Source organism: Ptychodera flava, chromosome 4 (assembly GCF_041260155.1).
Source record: "Ptychodera flava strain L36383 chromosome 4, AS_Pfla_20210202, whole genome shotgun sequence".
NCBI lineage: Eukaryota > Metazoa > Hemichordata > Enteropneusta > Ptychoderidae > Ptychodera > Ptychodera flava.
The window spans coordinates 5761400-5779113 of record NC_091931.1 but is presented as its reverse complement, the minus strand read 5'-3'; the positions used below and the strand labels follow the sequence as shown (position 1 = coordinate 5779113).

General features: G+C 35.4%; 1 protein-coding gene across 4 annotated transcripts in view; it reads left to right on the top strand.

Annotated features, from left to right (window-relative positions):
* The window catches only part of LOC139130768 (rho GTPase-activating protein 26-like), an 84446-nt gene extending 67150 nt beyond the window's left edge, over positions 1-17296 (top strand). Inside the window, exons 16-28 of one of the 4 annotated variants that reach the window (XM_070696560.1) lie at positions 68-142; positions 744-831; positions 1464-1628; positions 1935-2094; positions 2618-2885; positions 4097-4270; positions 7192-7251; positions 7875-7947; positions 8603-8695; positions 8951-8974; positions 10833-10924; positions 12428-12885; positions 12940-17296. In XM_070696560.1, the coding sequence (XP_070552661.1) occupies positions 68-142; positions 744-831; positions 1464-1628; positions 1935-2094; positions 2618-2885; positions 4097-4270; positions 7192-7251; positions 7875-7947; positions 8603-8695; positions 8951-8974; positions 10833-10924; positions 12428-12522 (1367 nt within the window). In that variant the 3' untranslated portion in view covers positions 12523-12885; positions 12940-17296. The remainder of the gene's footprint in view (positions 1-67; positions 143-743; positions 832-1463; positions 1629-1934; positions 2095-2617; positions 2886-4096; positions 4271-7191; positions 7252-7874; positions 7948-8602; positions 8696-8950; positions 8975-10832; positions 10925-12427; positions 12886-12939) is intronic. The other 3 variants (XM_070696561.1, XM_070696563.1, XM_070696562.1) reach the window with 3 other exon arrangements.
* The last annotated feature ends 418 nt before the right edge of the window (positions 17297-17714 follow it).

The following is a 17714-nucleotide window of genomic DNA, read 5'->3' as shown; positions in this document are numbered from 1 at the left end:
TCACTGTTGTTTCACACCATTCTGTTCTCAAATACCCAACGTTGATCGATTGGTTTGTTCTTCACAGGGCTGCATGAACAAGGCCTGTACAGGGTCGTAGGGGTCAACTCCAAAGTCAATAAGCTAACTAATATGTGTCTAGGTAAGTTGTACTTTTTCAATTTGATCTCTCAATGAGCCTGAAACCTTACTTGAACTATTGGTTGCCAATTCTTGGATGATCCTTGATGTCATTGGTAGCTTTCATCATGGTATTCCAGTTGGTGTGATTTGAACTTTGACATGAAATGATGGAGGTATCCAGTGTGTTTTCTCAGTCACAAACTCTTCAAGTCAAATAAGCAGTTCCTGGAAATTTCTACGTAAACAATTTATAAGTATGTGTACTTATGTGAGAATTCTTTCTGAGGTAATTATTTTGCATCAGTGCTGCATCAGTTTAGCTAAGACGGCACACTGGATATCTGATGTTCCCAATCAATCAGAGAAACTGCTGTGTTACTCTGCACTGTGAACGTTATAGTTAATCTGTTTGCAAAAAATTCTGTGGGTTTAAAGAGTTGATGACCATTGCACGACTGATACTCACTGTTTAAAAGATATTATGGAAAACTTCAAAGACAATTACTGATAACTGTTCAACATTAGTGCATGCCACACCACAAGTGCAATGGGTTGACAGGAGAACTTTGTATTGAATTTACAAGACAAGCTATGGACTGCATTTAATGTTGTTATTACAGATAAAAGGAAAGCAGATAAGGTGAACTTAGATGATCCTGGGGAATGGGAAGTCAAGACCATAACTAGTGCTCTCAAAACATACTTCAGGTAACCCAATTATACATAAATAAAAACAAAAGTTGAACTGTAAAGGCCCTGAACCGCCACTATCTGTAAACTATGCTAGAGTAAGAACTTCATGAACAACACCCTCTGTATGAGAAGGTTGTTTTTAGCTCATATTTGGTATATATATAAATACCAAAAAGAGCGTATATGATGAGTCGGTGGCGTCTGTATGTCTGTATGTATGTATGTGGGTATGTATGTGCAGATGTATGTTTTCTTGTTTCGGTTAATTTGTCTTACTTTTAAAGATCTAGAAGTTGAAGAATCAGTTTCTTTAACTCATCATACACTCTATTGCTTTAAATGAGCTCTGTAGAAATTGATAATTTCATCTTTTCCTGGCAAGCCATCTTCCTACCTGCAGTTCATTTTGTAAGAAAAGTTAAGCTTCAAAGTTTTTCAGTAGCTTGCACCTACCGTACACCTTCATAAATTCAAAACATTGGATTCAAAAATGGTCTTTCAAAAGTATAGTTGACATTTTGAAGTGCATTTTCCTGATTGCCTGGCACACTGAATTGAAAACCTTGATTATGAATGTCAGGAGTGATATGCAAAGTCATGTTCAGCATAATTTCCTAAAACTAGCACTCTTCTGCATACATGGATAGGAATCTACCGGAACCACTGATGACATTCAAATATCATGAAGATTTCATCACTGCTGCTAAGAAGGAGTCTAGAACGTTGAGAGTGAATGACATCCATGAAGTGGTACATCAACTTCCTGAATCCAACTTTGAAATGCTTGAACTACTTATGGCACACCTTAATAAGTGAGTAGCAGTGCATTTCAAGCCAGAATACTTCTTTCACTAAAGAAAATTTTACATATATGCAGATGCATTGACGAATGCTCTGATTTTAAAAAAAGGTATTTATATTCTAATGAATACACTTCTGTGCACACACATTCATACATATATACATCCCTTCATATTATATGTACAGAGGCAAAATACAGTAAACACATTCAGGGATATACACTGTCCCTGTATGTACACATCCACAAAATGCACAGCATACACATAAGTTACATGTACAAATGACAGATTCTTTATGGACTTCACTTTGTTTTGCAGAGTGTCTCAACATTCAGACAAGAACTTGATGACAACACCAAACCTAGGTGTTTGTTTTGGTCCAACGTTAATGAGACCAGAGGAAGAGACAGTCGCTGCAATTATGGAAATTAAATTTTGTAACATTGTTGTTGAGATCTTGATAAATGAATATGACAAGGTGAGTGGATTGATGACATATGCATCGTCTCTTTTGTGTTTTTTGTCCTTTGATTTTTATTTGCCAAATTTCAGTTCAAAATGATTGATTCTGCATAAGGTGTTGATTTTGAAAGTAAGTGTCAACAGTGAAGTGATAAGACCAGTTTAAGTGAATTTATTGCTATATTACCAAAATCAAATTATTTCAGTTGTTTTGGTAGACTTACACAGCTTGGATTGGTTAGTTAGAAGTATACAGAATTTTGGTGTCATCTGTTATTGGTAAAGTTTGATCCAAATGGGTACAATGAGGACAAAAGAATCATGAAGTTGTATAAGTAATAGAAAACATCTATGAAATGGAAATTGTACATGAAGTTGAAGACATTTGTTTACTTTTCCAGATTATTTAAGTGAAATTGCTAACTGTGATGGTTTTCCGATTCTGTCATGTTTTCTATGCCAATTCAATCATGAAATGTTACACTATATGTTTATTATACATGTTCATTTTAACCTACTGACACATCTCATTCACACAGATTTTCAAGACTCCCCCAGATGGTGTAGAATATGAAAAATCCAAAGTGTTACCACCATCCACTCCTCCACTGACGTCAACACAGTCACCGAGATCTCAGAAACCGCCGGCTCCACAACCACCCATACAAATACCACAGACTGTACAACAGCCACAGGCACAGCAGCAGTATATCAGTCTACAACCAATGTCACATCAACAACAGCAGACTGCCAACGTCAACTTAAGGAGACCAAATAGACCAAGAGGTATATACAACACTGGTGATTGTAAGTTAGCATTTCATATGCCATATGTGTCAATGGTAACATCATGTCAAGTGCTTGGCAAGTATGGCTTCACTAACACTTTATGATTTTATTTGTAAAAATATAATGTCAGATTGTCTGAATTAGAGTCTAGAACGGAATGTATCTCTATGTTGTTCTGTATGATCTTGGTCAAGCCTGTTGTTTTCAACCAGTTGTCAGTTATCACATGACAACTTCATAACAGCACTTGCATGTTGAATTGAAAATTCTAACAAATTTTAGGCATTTTTTAATTTGTGAATTTATTATTTGAATCAAACATAATAATAACTTTAGTGATTAATAAAATTATAACAGAACAAACCAAGTTAAAACCAACTAATCCTGACAATTGTGTGTTTGTGAAATTCAAGGTTCTATGAACTAAATGCCTGGGCCATCATTTTGTTAGGTTTTGGGTTTTAGAATATGTAGAGATCATAGGAATATTATGATTAGCATAATCTGGGATATACATACCGGTATTTCATAGATACAACATGATATTATGAAATGTTAGTTATGGCTGTAAGAGTTATTGGTACCACATTTCTGATCTAGACTACTGATGGTATTTAGACTTTTAAAAAAGATCCAGACAGAATGTTGGATGTAATAACTTTGAGTTTATTTGACAGTCTGACATCAATGATGACACTGAATTGGACGTCAGCACACTTGTTTGATTGGATCTGTAACATTTACATTAAGCCACTGGAGTCTAGCTGATATTTATGAGGCACTTGACTGGACTCACCGTAGCAGTGACTGACTTCCAATTCAGTACACATGTAACACTAATACAGACTACCAAATAGATCTGGTTGGGCTATGCTTATTAATAACCATAGGGGGAACTGAGTGGTTTGTGTCTCCATCAATTAATCTGATTAATTTAACAATGTGGTGTGATCTGATGAGATTTGACCAGATTGCATTGTGGTGTGAGAAAAGTGAACTAACTTCTAACTTTCATGGAAGGATTATATTTTGAGAGATGTTTGTATATCAAGTACTTTTGATTCGCAGACACAATTTTGGTCATGTCTGAATTTGTGTGTTTGTTTACGTTGTGGGATACCATATTTATTGTATTTTGTCTTCCTTTAAAGTTTCTCAAACTCTATACACATTCTTTTCTAGCTGTCTCATAAAACCGTCTTTTTTTTTGTAATCTTTGTCATCTTCAGATTCCAACCCTGAAAATCAATTCACCGGTAGCAGTAGCAGCAGTTCTGAATCCATCAGCTCCAGATCTTCATCAACCACCCATTCCTCCACATCCTCTCCGCCAGCCAATAAAAAGAACCATTCTAATGCGGGTAAGATCAAGAAGTCACTAAAATCTCCACTAAAGAGACTGGGTAAGAAACATCAAATTCAGAACCATTTGGCATGATTTTCTAAGTATTCCCTACCCATAGATACAGTAGAAAAGTCCATCCTTCCAAATTTTCCTAAATTTAGATTCAAAATTTTATTTTGCTCTCTTCTAAATCACTCTAAAGGGATGTGTTTACATCGTATTCTTCTGTTCATATTTCTTTGATTCTAAAATTAGAAATTTTTACCTGCTCTTTTATGTTACTCATTCTTTTTTGTGGAGTAGATATTTTCTTGTTGTTGAATGTTCGCAGTTTTATAAAGTAAATGTGTGCATCTTGTCTTCGCTCAAGGAATGTTGCCGCTTTTTGCCCGATGTTAGCATTGTGAATTTGAGACAGGATATTCATGTATACCAGAAATTTGTTTGTTTCTAAACAAGCAGTCTATAATATTTACCTTCAAGAATTATTGTAATTTGATTGCATTTTAAGTCAGCAATATTTAGCATAGCTGTATGTTGCTATTTTATGGTTGAAACACTGAATAAATTTGCATATCATTAGAGTTTGCACATGACTGCAATTTGTATGAGTTAGTAGGTCCTTTGGCAACATTCTTACAGGGCAGTGCTTTGTGGAATCTGTCTGTTAAAACTGAACAGTGGCTGGCAAAAATGTGTCTGTTAGATCATATCAAGGTTTATTTTGACCTATGATCTGTATTACAGTGCAATTTAATTTATGCACTGGCAATACAACAGAGGTATTTCTGTCAGCCACGTGTCCACTTTAGACAGCTTTGTATGCAGTGCTTGTTATTGAACATTCTGTGATGTCGGTAATGCCTGCCCAACAGAAATGTATAGTTTTGTAAATGTTACCAACACTACGATACAGAATTCACCAACAGCTCCATTGCGTGTATCACAGATGTGTACTTTTCAGTTTGTAAGTTTCAGTTGCAAATATTTTACTTTATAATCTCTTTATGTATCATTTCTGTGTTTCTTCTTTTATTTATTGTCTGTCCTGGGTCTGTCTTGGAGAGACTGTTTTACTGCATTTCTGTAATTCTTGCAGTGTCTGCACGGTTGTTTGCTGTGTCCTTGTATTGTATTTCTCTGCTGTGTTGGTGTGTAGCATTCTTTCTTTAAAACTCTGGTAATTGTCTTTTGTCTGTAGTGTTTTCTAAAATGATTTCCTTTTATCCTTTCCCGTGGTTGTGATGTGAAAACTGACAGCATTCCTAGAACTCTTTGATGTTTTCATATCTGTTGTATTGTCATCCAGACCACCATACATTCATAACAGCATGCAGTACAGACCGTCTTTTAACCCAAATAACTTTAAAACATGACTGTTTTACCATTTCCCCTTTTCATCAAAGTTAATGATGTCATTCCTTAGTAATATATGTGTTCACACTTGGAACATTCACCCTTATCTCTGCCCAGCATCCCTAGTTGACAGTTTTGCTGGTCGGAATTCAAATTAACCTTGCATGTATGATAGAGGGACTTGACTTCATTCCGAGGGTAGTCTGATATTTAACAAATGTATTAATGTAATTATAACACAACATTATTGAATAACACCACACTTCAGATGTCATCTGGGACTGCATGCTGTGGTGCATGCATATTTATCAGAGCAACTTGTTGCAGACGATGGATTCATATTGTACCTCCCTCAACACTGCAAGGCAAACCCATTGAATTTGTCTCCTGTTTCTTCATTGACTCTGTTTGTCCCATGGTAATTTCAAACCAACCTACAATCTCAAAACAGTCTGAAAACACTTTTGTACGGTTACATTGTTTATTCTGCCATTTTCAAATAAAAAAATGTGGCATTTCCCTTGGGCTATACACTGTAGTTGGAATAGAAAAAAATCTAGTTAACATCTCCATTGATTTAAGCATTGCTCCAAACTGTTGTAATATTTACCCAAAGTAGTCAATTACATACCAAAGCAAAGTTCCAACTTACATCTGAATGACTTGTCACTCTGATGACTGTTGTCTGTTTTCGCTGACAGTACAAATAAGGTGGCAGTCACTCGTGATATGCATATTCTAGTCGCAGACAAGACCATTATTCAAAAAACTCTCCATTCTTGCAATTAACTTTCAACATTCCAGTTTGGTATTGTGATATCTAAGAAGATTTTGTGATCTTGCTGTTGTAAATTCACTGATCAGTTGTTTTTGCTGTAAAAGTTGCATTAGTCATATACTGCCAAAACGTACAACTTGTGTTTATTTTACAAAAATTCAAAACACTTTTTTGCAATATTAGTGCGGCAGTGACAAGAGCTAGAATTCCCCAGTGGTTATAACGAAAAAGTCCATCGTCAATAAGGGTTGTATGAATTACAATGATCGCAGCAAGCACACTGTTGATAATAGCAAAGCCACTTCAATATAGCATCAACTTGATCTAAACAACAGAGTACAAACAGAACCATATTACCTAGCAGTGGGCTCTGCTGGACATTTCAAGGTAATTTCAAAATTGACTGGTGCATATCTTCCAGTAGCACAAGTAAAGTGAAAATTAGTACAGTGTTATCTAAGGGAGAGTGAATGGTACAGTGCCATGCAAAGCCCACTGCTGGATGATTCAGTTCCGTTGTCTTCCAAACAAGCCTTAATTGCACAAATACTAACTACTAAACTAATTTTTGTTTCCTTGCCAACACTTACGCACCTTCTGCAGCTCGGAGGTCGATGCCATTGATGCATCATCTTTATGGTAACAACACCTTTGTTACATCTTCATGATAACCACGACAACCCCAAGTAATTCTTCATCACCTACTACCCACCCCATCTCCTAGCAACATCACAGCAACCTTCTGTACTTGTTTGCTAGCTTTCCCGTTTCTTGTCCGCATGTCGTGTAGAGATCCGTTACCTTGCATGCTCTAATTGTGTATATTCCGGTTAACTTTCCCACAGTCTATATTGGTGATGTAAGTATTGTTCAACTCGAGTCCTCACCCACCTTACACCGCCAAGGTGAGAGAACACCACCTTTTAATTATGATTTGGTTGCTTAACTTGAAAGTACTTGCTGGTTTTGAGTTGCCCTACACCACACACCACTCAGTGCATGTTCATTTGTTTTTGTGTTTTTTTTCTCTTTCTAGATGTCTAATAAGAACATGTGCATGTCCTTTCAATCTTTTGAGTACAATTTTTTACATTGTACGTCACTCTTCTGCATATATTTCTCACTCTCACCAAGCAGATAATTGAATTAAAAAAATTTATTTTGCCCTTCTGGATTTTGCACTCAGTTTTGCACAGCCTTTTATAGCTAATCTATCTCACATCTCACCCTACCAAACTTTGGTTGAAAAGAACTATCATCATTTTCACCAAAGCTCAATATGCTTGCATCAGCTACCCCAGAATGAAAGGTTTACAACAAACTCACACTGGTCGGGGGATACACAGGTTTATCTGGTTAGGTTGCCTTGTAAATCGGTCATGTCAACATGGTTGTTGGAATCTCGGAGCTGGTTTCTTGAACAGCCAGTACAATGGTGTAATAGGGGTTAATTTTCCAAACAGCTAGGAAAACCAAGAGGCTGTGTTTCACGCTGACCAGCATTCCATGTGTGTTTGTTCATTCGCAGCTCGTTCTAACTCGTCCAATTCATCAAACAGCAGTGGCATTAGTGGACCTCCTCCTGCAAGGCCCAATAACTTGTAAGTATACAGTGTTGGTATGATTCAGTACAACCAAGTAGTCACTATGGCACTGTTCAATCAAGTTGACACCAAGGCACTGTGATTTTGTAATTGAACTAGGTGGTACTAAAACCTACCTCGATAACTTCATCTTCACAACATCAAGAAACAGAATATATTATTATTTGATTTTACATCATTGCATTGATATTTCACTTCTTATTACCAATTATTGACTCTTGATCATTATCAGTAAAACAGTGTCATCTGCAGGATTAGTTAGAAAAATGTATCTTATCAATTGTGTTTATCTTTATGGAATTTGTATTTTTAGGATACTATTTGACACTGTCTAAATGCCATTGCATTGGCAATGTTCTTGTCTTTTCATTTACTCAACAATTCCACAACACTTTTAGCCAGGGCGTTGTGCAGAGGGGGCATGGGGACCAGGGTATGCTGAGATGGAGGATAGACCCACATCAAACATACACTTGGGCCCCAGAGGGACAAGGGTACGCTGATATAGAGAACAAAGCCCTATCAAAGACACGCATTAGGGTGTAGGGGTCAGGCAATGCTGATATAGAGAATAAAGCCACACTGAATACACAAAGGTTGACCAAAAGAAAACCTCCATGAAATGACTCATCCCATCATTGTGTACTTACAGGCCAATAAGTGTACCTAGTAAGACCTCTAGGGAAGACAGGACTAGACTATCCTCATCATCACTGTCTGCTAGTGGAACTGGTACACCTACAACGTGAGTAGACACCAGGATCCTTTTCACCATTCGTGAAATAACATGAACAACAAAATGTCAATTTCATTATGTAAATTTTTGAAATGAATTGCAAAGATAATGATGTTTGCAGAATCAGTCATCACTGTTTTATTTCGTTCATTACATTATAATTAATGAAGATATGTTTTTTTACTCACTCATTTGTTTGTTTGTTTATTTGTTTATTTATTCAGTTATTTTTATATTTTCCATCAATTTTTCTTTCATTGACAGGCCAGATACACCTGATACCTTTAAGTATGTCTCATCATATTTTAATTTTTCTTTAGTTCCTTCATTTTCATATTATTTACATAACAATTTTAATTAATCTTACCCATAACGGTGTGGCAGAAATTAACATTAACACTACTAACTATCTTGCGGCAATTACACAGTAACATTTAATTTTAATTTATGTATTGTATGTGTGACACAGATCTGAATAAGCCATACTGAAGTGTCAATTATTATGAATGGGAAAATAGCTGTAACTTTTGATATAGTTTTCATTATTTTTCATCTTGTGCCTACTTTCTGAAATACACATCTTCATTTATGCTAAATATGTTGGTGAGCATTCTGTCAGGATGCAAATCAACAGAAAATGAGTCAGTATCAATGGAGATAATCTACTGGCCTAAAAATCTTGCACTATCTTTTATTTTCGTTCCGAAAATAATACTTCTTCTTTTCCCCTTAAGTTTGTTGAAATTCAAGTTGTTAGCCTGGCAATAGTTTGCGCTGTTTACAATCATGTGATATAATTGTTTATAAATCAATAGGCTAAAAATTCAGACCTCAGTAATAACACGTGACATTACACATGTATCGTGTAGAATACATTTACTATAATATATTAGTGAAAATACTGGAAAATATGTCACAAGTTACAGCTAATGGAGATTAGCATGTAAGGTTGATATGGATTTTAGTCGTACCGTAATGATTCTGTGTTGGTCTTCCTCTGCCCAGGAACAGATGTACTGGTAATTACATCAATTGTCAATACTGTATTTATCCGCATAAGCACCCAGGGTGTGGAGCATTTATTTTCTTCAGAAATTGGGTGGGGCACTTACCCTGACTCCACCCCTACATATTCAAAAATGATGAAGATTCATCGTCAGCAAAAAGAAGGCAGATAAAGTGTGACATATGTTCCATTGTTCAAAATTTGTTGTCCAATTTATCTGATGTCGAACACACAACAAACGGCCATTTTAAGGGGCATCAAATATGAATAATTTTATTACCTTGTATGATTTGGATTATTGGGTTTATTTTGACATCATATTGCAACAAAAATGTAGATTGAACAACACTCACACACAATGATCTCAAAATTTCTCATTTACCATTCCCAAAAACACTGAAAAGTCAGGGTGGGCACACACCTAAACATTGCCTCAATTTGAAAACTTTCATCGAAAGTTTGGGGTGGGCACTTGTCTGAGCATGGGCACTTACGTGGATAAATGTTGTAAGTGTCATTTACCTTCTGATGTATTCCGAGAACCCCATAGTTTTCTGTAATTTTTCCCTGTGTTCTGTCATGCAAAGGTTTTTTGGGATGTTGAAGGTTCAGGAAATGCTGATTTGGTGTGGACTTTGTCAACAGCTTGTCTTGCCCTGAATGCGAGTAGGACTAGCCTTTGCAATCTCAGCAGTCCTGTACCTTGCACACAATGATACCATTTCTTGTTGCAACAACTCAGTAACTTGAGATGGAAATCAGTTGTGATACAGCTGTTGTGCTGTTTTGGGAAAACGAAACTAAAAGTCAAACAACATTCTGACTCGTTGTTTTCAGCCCTCTGCCTCCTATCATCCCTGTGCAAATAATAAATGTACCTCTTTCTAACATCGCCAAACTTTTTATTAACACTGTAAATTAAATGAATTAAACCCAATCAAAACTCAATAAAACCATGTTAGTGCCAGTATGTTTACTAAAAGGAAAAGTCGAAGGATTGACCATCTATCAAGTATGGTAGAATTAAGATCTCACACTAAACAATAAATATTTAAATTCTGTAATAGTTAGGAAGATGCCAAAATTCTGAGCTTCTCATTGTAGGCTGTAGTCACAAGCTGTGTTTTATTGTTTTCACAGGACTACGGGTATGTGTGTGAGAACATTGTATGCATGTGAAGCAGAGAATGACTCTGAATTGTCATTTCAACCAAACCAAATCATCTACAATGGTGAGTACCCGTATCTGGCAGGACGTGTGGATTGCTGTAGGGAAGCAACATTTCAACGTAAAAAAAGTCAAGCAGCATTTCATCCTTGCTCTGTCTACTTCTGTTCAGTTACTTGTGACATCACTGATAACTGCCTTTCAAAGTCCATCTCAATTTTTAGCAATTTCACGTTCATGTTTGATGTAGAGAGCTACTATCACATTCTATTAGCTTTGCAATTAGTGCAGCACATCCTTGCCTAGCTTCTCCAAATTGAACACAGCAGTCATAAATATATTGACAGTGAACGGTATTTAACATAGAGGAAAATCAAGAATGTATCATTTTGCCTTTAGGGATTCCTGCTGTGCTTAGCAGATTGTCTCATCAAACATTTGTAATTATACGCATTCTTCAATGCCAGTGTTTATTTAATTATTTATTTATTTATTTATTTATTTATTTATTTATTTGTTCAGAAATCGTTTGAGATCAGCTCCCATTTACAGGTTCCTAAAACATTTTTCTCAAAAAAATTAAAAGAAAACACAGTGTAAAGGCTTTTCTATAGACCAGTATATATCATGCATGCAATACATTGCAACATACATTATTTTTCTTGTGACGTTCCAACATCGACCAAAGAGCCATAAAAATCATATTTTGTTGTGGGATGTACACTCATACTTATTCATTTTACCAGTCACTGTGATTAAAATTTCCCCCTGAAAAATGTGCTCAGTTTACTTCAGAGAACATTCTACTCAGGATAGGTATGACCATGATGATCAGGCCAAAAAAAATAAATTGTGCTGTTCCGATAACATGGTTTTCAAAAATAGGGTAGGTTAGGTAGGCAAGAATTTTTTTTTTCCAAAATATTTTTATTTTTAAATATGAATTTTTCTGGGGTTCAGGGCGGTCGAACACTGGCCACAACATTTCCAGAAAAATGTAGCATACATATAAAAGGAAGAAAAACATAAAAGACATCCTCGTTCAAGCAAAAATCAAATGCCAAGTAACGAATGCATGATTTTATGGGTTTTTTCTTTCTTTTTTTTTACTTCCGTGTTTACGTAGCTCTAAAAAGTTTAGGGTTGGCAGGTAAAGTATAAGGTAGGTCAGGTTATTGGAACAGCACGATTTTTTTTTGTTTGGCCTTATCATGAAGATGATGACCATAATGATGATAATGACCATGATGGTGATGATGATGATAATGGTGATGATAATTATTAACCCTTTGAGCGCCAAAGTCAATTTGAGTCACCTTCATAAAATATACCCAAGTCAGTTTTTTCAGATTTTTGACAAAACTTTGATAAACAACTATACCCAATGAAATGTGATGTCCATTTGATCCCAAATTATCAAAAAACACACAGAAAAATTCATGAAATTAGTAAAATGTTGCGCTAAACTATTGGTGGGAAAAATTACGGCACTCAGAGGGTTAAATACAGATAAACGATATTCATTCAACCCATTAGTAACATGTGCATCTCTTCTTTCTAATTACAGTTCATCCATCCAAGGAACCAGGCTGGCTTGAAGGCACTCTTGATGGTAAAAGTGGACTCATACCTGAAAATTATGTAGAAATCCTACCAACATAGATATAGCATCCCTGAATAGAGTATATAGATGTTTATTGTGTGATCGTAAATATTTCCCCTAGGAACAGAATTATTCCCAACATCTTGGTATGTTGCAATGACAAAATGTATTACACTGTAAAACAGTTGTAACCAGTACACCCCGCCTTTGGATTGACAATAGATGTCAGGTTCAATGTTTTGATTGACAATAGAGGTCACATTCAATGTTTGGATTGACAATACAGGTCAGATTCAATGTTTTGATTGACAATAGAGGTCACATTCAATGTTTGGATTGACAATACAGGTCACATTCAATGTTTGGATTGACAATAGAGGTCAGGTTCAATGTTTTGATTGACAATAGAGGTCACATTCAATGTTTGGATTGACAATAGAGGTCACATTCAATGTTTTGATTGACAATGAGGTCAGGTTGTTTTGATTGACAATACAGGTCACATTCAATGTACAATACCCAAAATTAGTGTGTTATGCTTACAGTAGATGTGTGCAATTGGAAATACACAGGATAAAACTGTAATGAAGAGTTCATGATGTAATTGTGAGAATGAATACAGCAATTTCTGAGTTTTCATGGATATTTTTCAACCATTTTCAATGCTTTGCAGACAGCACTATAGAGAATGAGAGCATTTCATACACCTGATAGTGTCAGAAGTGCAGGAAACTGCTTCATGTTAGAGTTCCGGGTAATCCCTAGAAGCAAAATTAGAAAATAAACAATTGAAGGCAGTATACAAAGATGATGAAATCATGTCAATAGAAGTTAAAAAAAGAATACAGTGAAACATAGCATTTTGGCATTGTTTAACCCTTTCACCACTATGGTTTGGCCCAAACCCATTGTTGTCAATGATGAGCCAGGACCTGTTTACATGGGATGGGGGTGATCAGGTTAACAGTTTGAGAATTACTGGGTACTTCATAAAACACATATCTTGCTACCAATCAAGTGTACAATCTAAGGATGTCAGAACAATGTCTGTTGTCATTCCAAAATGCAGGGTAACCTTACCCAATGATATCATAAATGTCATCATTTATATGTGGAATTTTTACACGTCTACCTTATTACATATGCCAGGCTCATAGGTCTAGGGCAGCTTGCTTGAAAGATTTAGAAGAAATTTCTGGCTGACTTTTTGTCAGTAATAGTCTGTATTTTTTCAGTTTATTCAAAATAATGATAATTATAATTTCATTTGTTTTCTTGGTTAACATTTTTGTGTCATTTCAAAGTCATGTGTTTTTTGAATCAGGCTGAACCATTTGATGGTGCCTCCCTATAATTTGAATTATGTTTGCATTGAATCAAATCAAGAAAAGGGGAAATAAAGACAATAGATTTCCTCATCCATGGCACTGATGGCACTGCATGACAATAGGTTCCCCAAGAGCAGAATTACCAGACTAGTGTAGTCGTTTTCAGCGCTGCATGTTTTAGCAGCTGGTGTGTAGTCGTCTCATGTAACTGACTAAACTGAAATTAAGGTGGTGTAGGCTCCAAGGCCTTGACTCTGTCCATACCATTACTCTTGACATTGAAGTCTAGTTCTCATAACCAGAAGTGTACTTTTTACCAGTTTTAACAGAAACTTAATAACTCAGCTGTGTAATCTTCCCAAGTACCGTGTATATCATGTCTCACAATAGAGATACCAGTCCATTGCATTTTAATGTACATAGCTACATCTTTGCCTTCAAAAGCCAAACAGTTACTACCTCTTGTATTCTTCCCTACAATTGTTATTTTCCTTGCTTGCAAAGAAGATGAATAAGACAGATTGTCTTTCTTCCCAAGTGAAGTGTCTGTAGTGGTACTGATACATATTCATTTCTAGTGCACTGCCTGTTAAGTCTACAGGAAATTTTCATACCAGAACACCCAGATAAATGCATTATCGTAGAAAGAAGCCAGCACTTTTACAAAGTCACATTTAAGCATGTACTTTCATAGACACCTAATTGATCATGGACTGTTATCTGAAACACTGCCCTGGTGTAATCAACGAGCATGTAAAGTAGTTGTTGAACAAGGAGAGCTGATAGGCTGATTAGATTTCATCCATCCAGTAAGTGGGCTTAGGTAAAAGAAAATTTGCATTTTTTTAGCCAATCTTAAGATAGCTTGATAGGTATGGATGTATATTTGTAGCTCCATTCTCAAACTGCTGTGTAACTGAATCACCCATACAATCTTGTCATGTAAAGTATTATTGAATATTAACCAAAAATATTTTGAAAAGAAATTTGAATTATCAACATTAAAAATTCCTATCTCCTATCTTACAACTAGACCACAAATGCAAAGGAGAATTGCTGCACTGTAAGACTCATTAGTATTGATTGAGAACTTGTCAAGTGCAGCTGAAATTGTACATGAAAACCCTCATCTTTTGCCAAAATAGTATGTCTGTAGACTCAAAATAGTATTTGTGTAGACTCAAAAATCCTTCTATTAAGGTACTTTCAGAAAATTATTTACTAATCATGTGACCTGATAATGTATTAGATGTAGGAGCTCACAACTAAATGAACATTCCTTTGTAATTCACAATCAACTTGACTCTGTACCACAGGAATTCTCTTTATTTCTGTTCCATGAATGTCAGCCACTTTTTAAAATGATCTGCGGTGAAAGTTTGTGAAAGTAATTTTTGTTCAGTTTGTGAATGCGCTGGATTATTATCTTCTGCAGATATTGAGTATTTTTTTTTAATTTTGTATTTTTTTTTATCAGAAGTGAATATTAAGTAATGCTGTTGAATCCCCCATGCACATTAATTTTGTAGATTTATCACGGGAACAATAACCTGAAAAAAGTAAGTTTTGCAATTTTTTATAATCTAAAAAAAAAGAAATCATGTATTAAATCCAATAAGCTTGTCAAAACAACTGAGCAGTATTCTAAATGATTGGAGCTGGAAAAATTTCCTAATGAATCTTGAACAATAAGGTGTGTACATTTTGTATGCTGTAAAGACTTTTACAAAAATAATGTATGTTGTAACAAGGCAAACAAATAGAAAGTTAGCTGTCTCACAAAGCTGTGAAAAAAGATGATCTCTTTCAGTTTTCACTGTGTAATGGTGTTTTTAGTGTACATCTGACTAATGCTGGCTTATTACTTGCCAGAATGACCCCTTGTTCGATACATTCAGTACAGAAAGACCAAGACAATGGCTAAAATTTGTGGTGACACTGGAGTTTGATAGGTCTCTCAGAACACTGTGAATTATGCATGGGCTTCCAGCTATCATTGACAGAATTTCCTACGATTCATTATTCTGGAGAAAAATTCTATAAAAAAATCTGCAATGACCAGTTCAATCCAAGCAAATTGAGCATGCAATTTATATGAGGTAAGGTGTCTGTTAGTTTATCCAAATTTTTGAACATCAATATTGTTGATTAGTTTTAGATCTGAATATGTCGGTATTTTGTGTTCAAAAGTCTGAAATTCAGACAACAAGAAGCATAGCATTCCGTCAGGGAAGACATTTCAGTCAGTCTTGCCTTGTATCAAGGAATTCAGTGAAAGTAGAAACAAAGACACATAGGCAAACAAATCAATTTCAACATACTCAATATCATCCAGTTCAAATTTCTTATTTGCACACATTTGAAATGATTCAAAAATAGTTCCGTAGCACCACATTTTATTGGATGAAGTGCACACTTTACTGAATACATAGCATAGTTCAGATTGGCAGAAATTCCCATTAGAACTGGAGGTGTGTGTTGTCAAAAGTTAAAATTTATATTTTCAGAATTCCTTGCGGTTTGAGATCTTGGTAAGTCCGGAGGTGTGTACAATTCTTAAGACAGTCTCGATTTCTCTTTTTCTGAAAGCTCTTTTTCAAGCTTTTTCAGATGATAGTACATAACATTGGTAAATGTAGTTCTTGAGAAATAGACTCTGAGTAAAGTGTAGGGAATGATAAAAATGTCTTACATTGTTAATTGTTATAAGATTACATTGCAAAATGAAGTGCACCTTAGGTCTTCAGTGTCTTTCACTGACAGTATAAATTGCAGTAGAAAAGCAAGTTAAGCAGTATTTGGGGAGTTGAGTACAGTGGGCAGAATTTTACCCAGTCATGTTGACTGACTTTGACACACATGTCAGCTGTCTTTCATTTTCAGCAAAGTCCAAACCTGTTTGATTATTAATGGACTTCCCAAACTGCACCTTTTTCTGCTGTACAATAGAGTTGTAAATAATCTTCCAGCATTGTATAGAAATATGGGGAAATGAACTACACTTTTGTATATAATAGCCGCACTTACTGGAATTCTTCATTTTTGCTCAAAATAATCATCAGGAACTCAAGCTTTTGAGGTGTATTTGGTTTTGAATGTTCTTTGGTGTCAAAAACGGATTTAACATGTAGATATTGTTTTCTTTAGGCTTTAAAATTGGCAAATCTCAAAAATTTTTGGGTAAAAATGGAGGATTCCACATATTTGTAGATCATGCCAAAATTTTCGTCTGCAATAGAGCTGTATGTAGTCTCAAAAATATGCAATAGATGTTGTAAAGTAGTTTATTATACATACCATCATGAATATGAAAATTTTTGCATTCACAAAGTAGATGGTTGTGTCAGTGTTAACAGATAATGAACTCCAAGCAAGCATGAGGTCATTTCAGGTCAAGGTCACTAAGGTCAACAAACTTGAAACTGATTCTGCTCTTCCTGTAGTTTGACAAAGTTTTACTTTTTTGACATTGAGGAAAATAAAATGAATGTTTTTATATAAGAATGTACAGTAATATTGCAGTTGTTTTATGTATTATGACTAGTTATGTATGATGTTGCAGTGTTGTGAGTAAGATCTGTGTGATGCTGATGGTACCAGATGGAATAAGAGAAAAGTTGTATTCCATATGGGTGTGTTCATGTGTGTTTGTATTTCTCCATGCATGCATTCGAATGGTTACATTTTCTCCTGTTGCTGGTAAAATATACATGGAGATTCCAAAGTGAATCCCTGTACTCGGGAAGTTTTTCTCCTGAATGAAGTACGATATAGTAAGCCTCTAGACTAGTCTGGCTTCTTTATCAAACAACAGAGTAGGGAGAAGTAGGCTTTGTTATGTTCTGTGGCTGTTTTGTCCTATTTTCTTTAATCCCTGGAATTATATCATGCATGATGGAAAGAGTAAATTTTTAACAACAAAT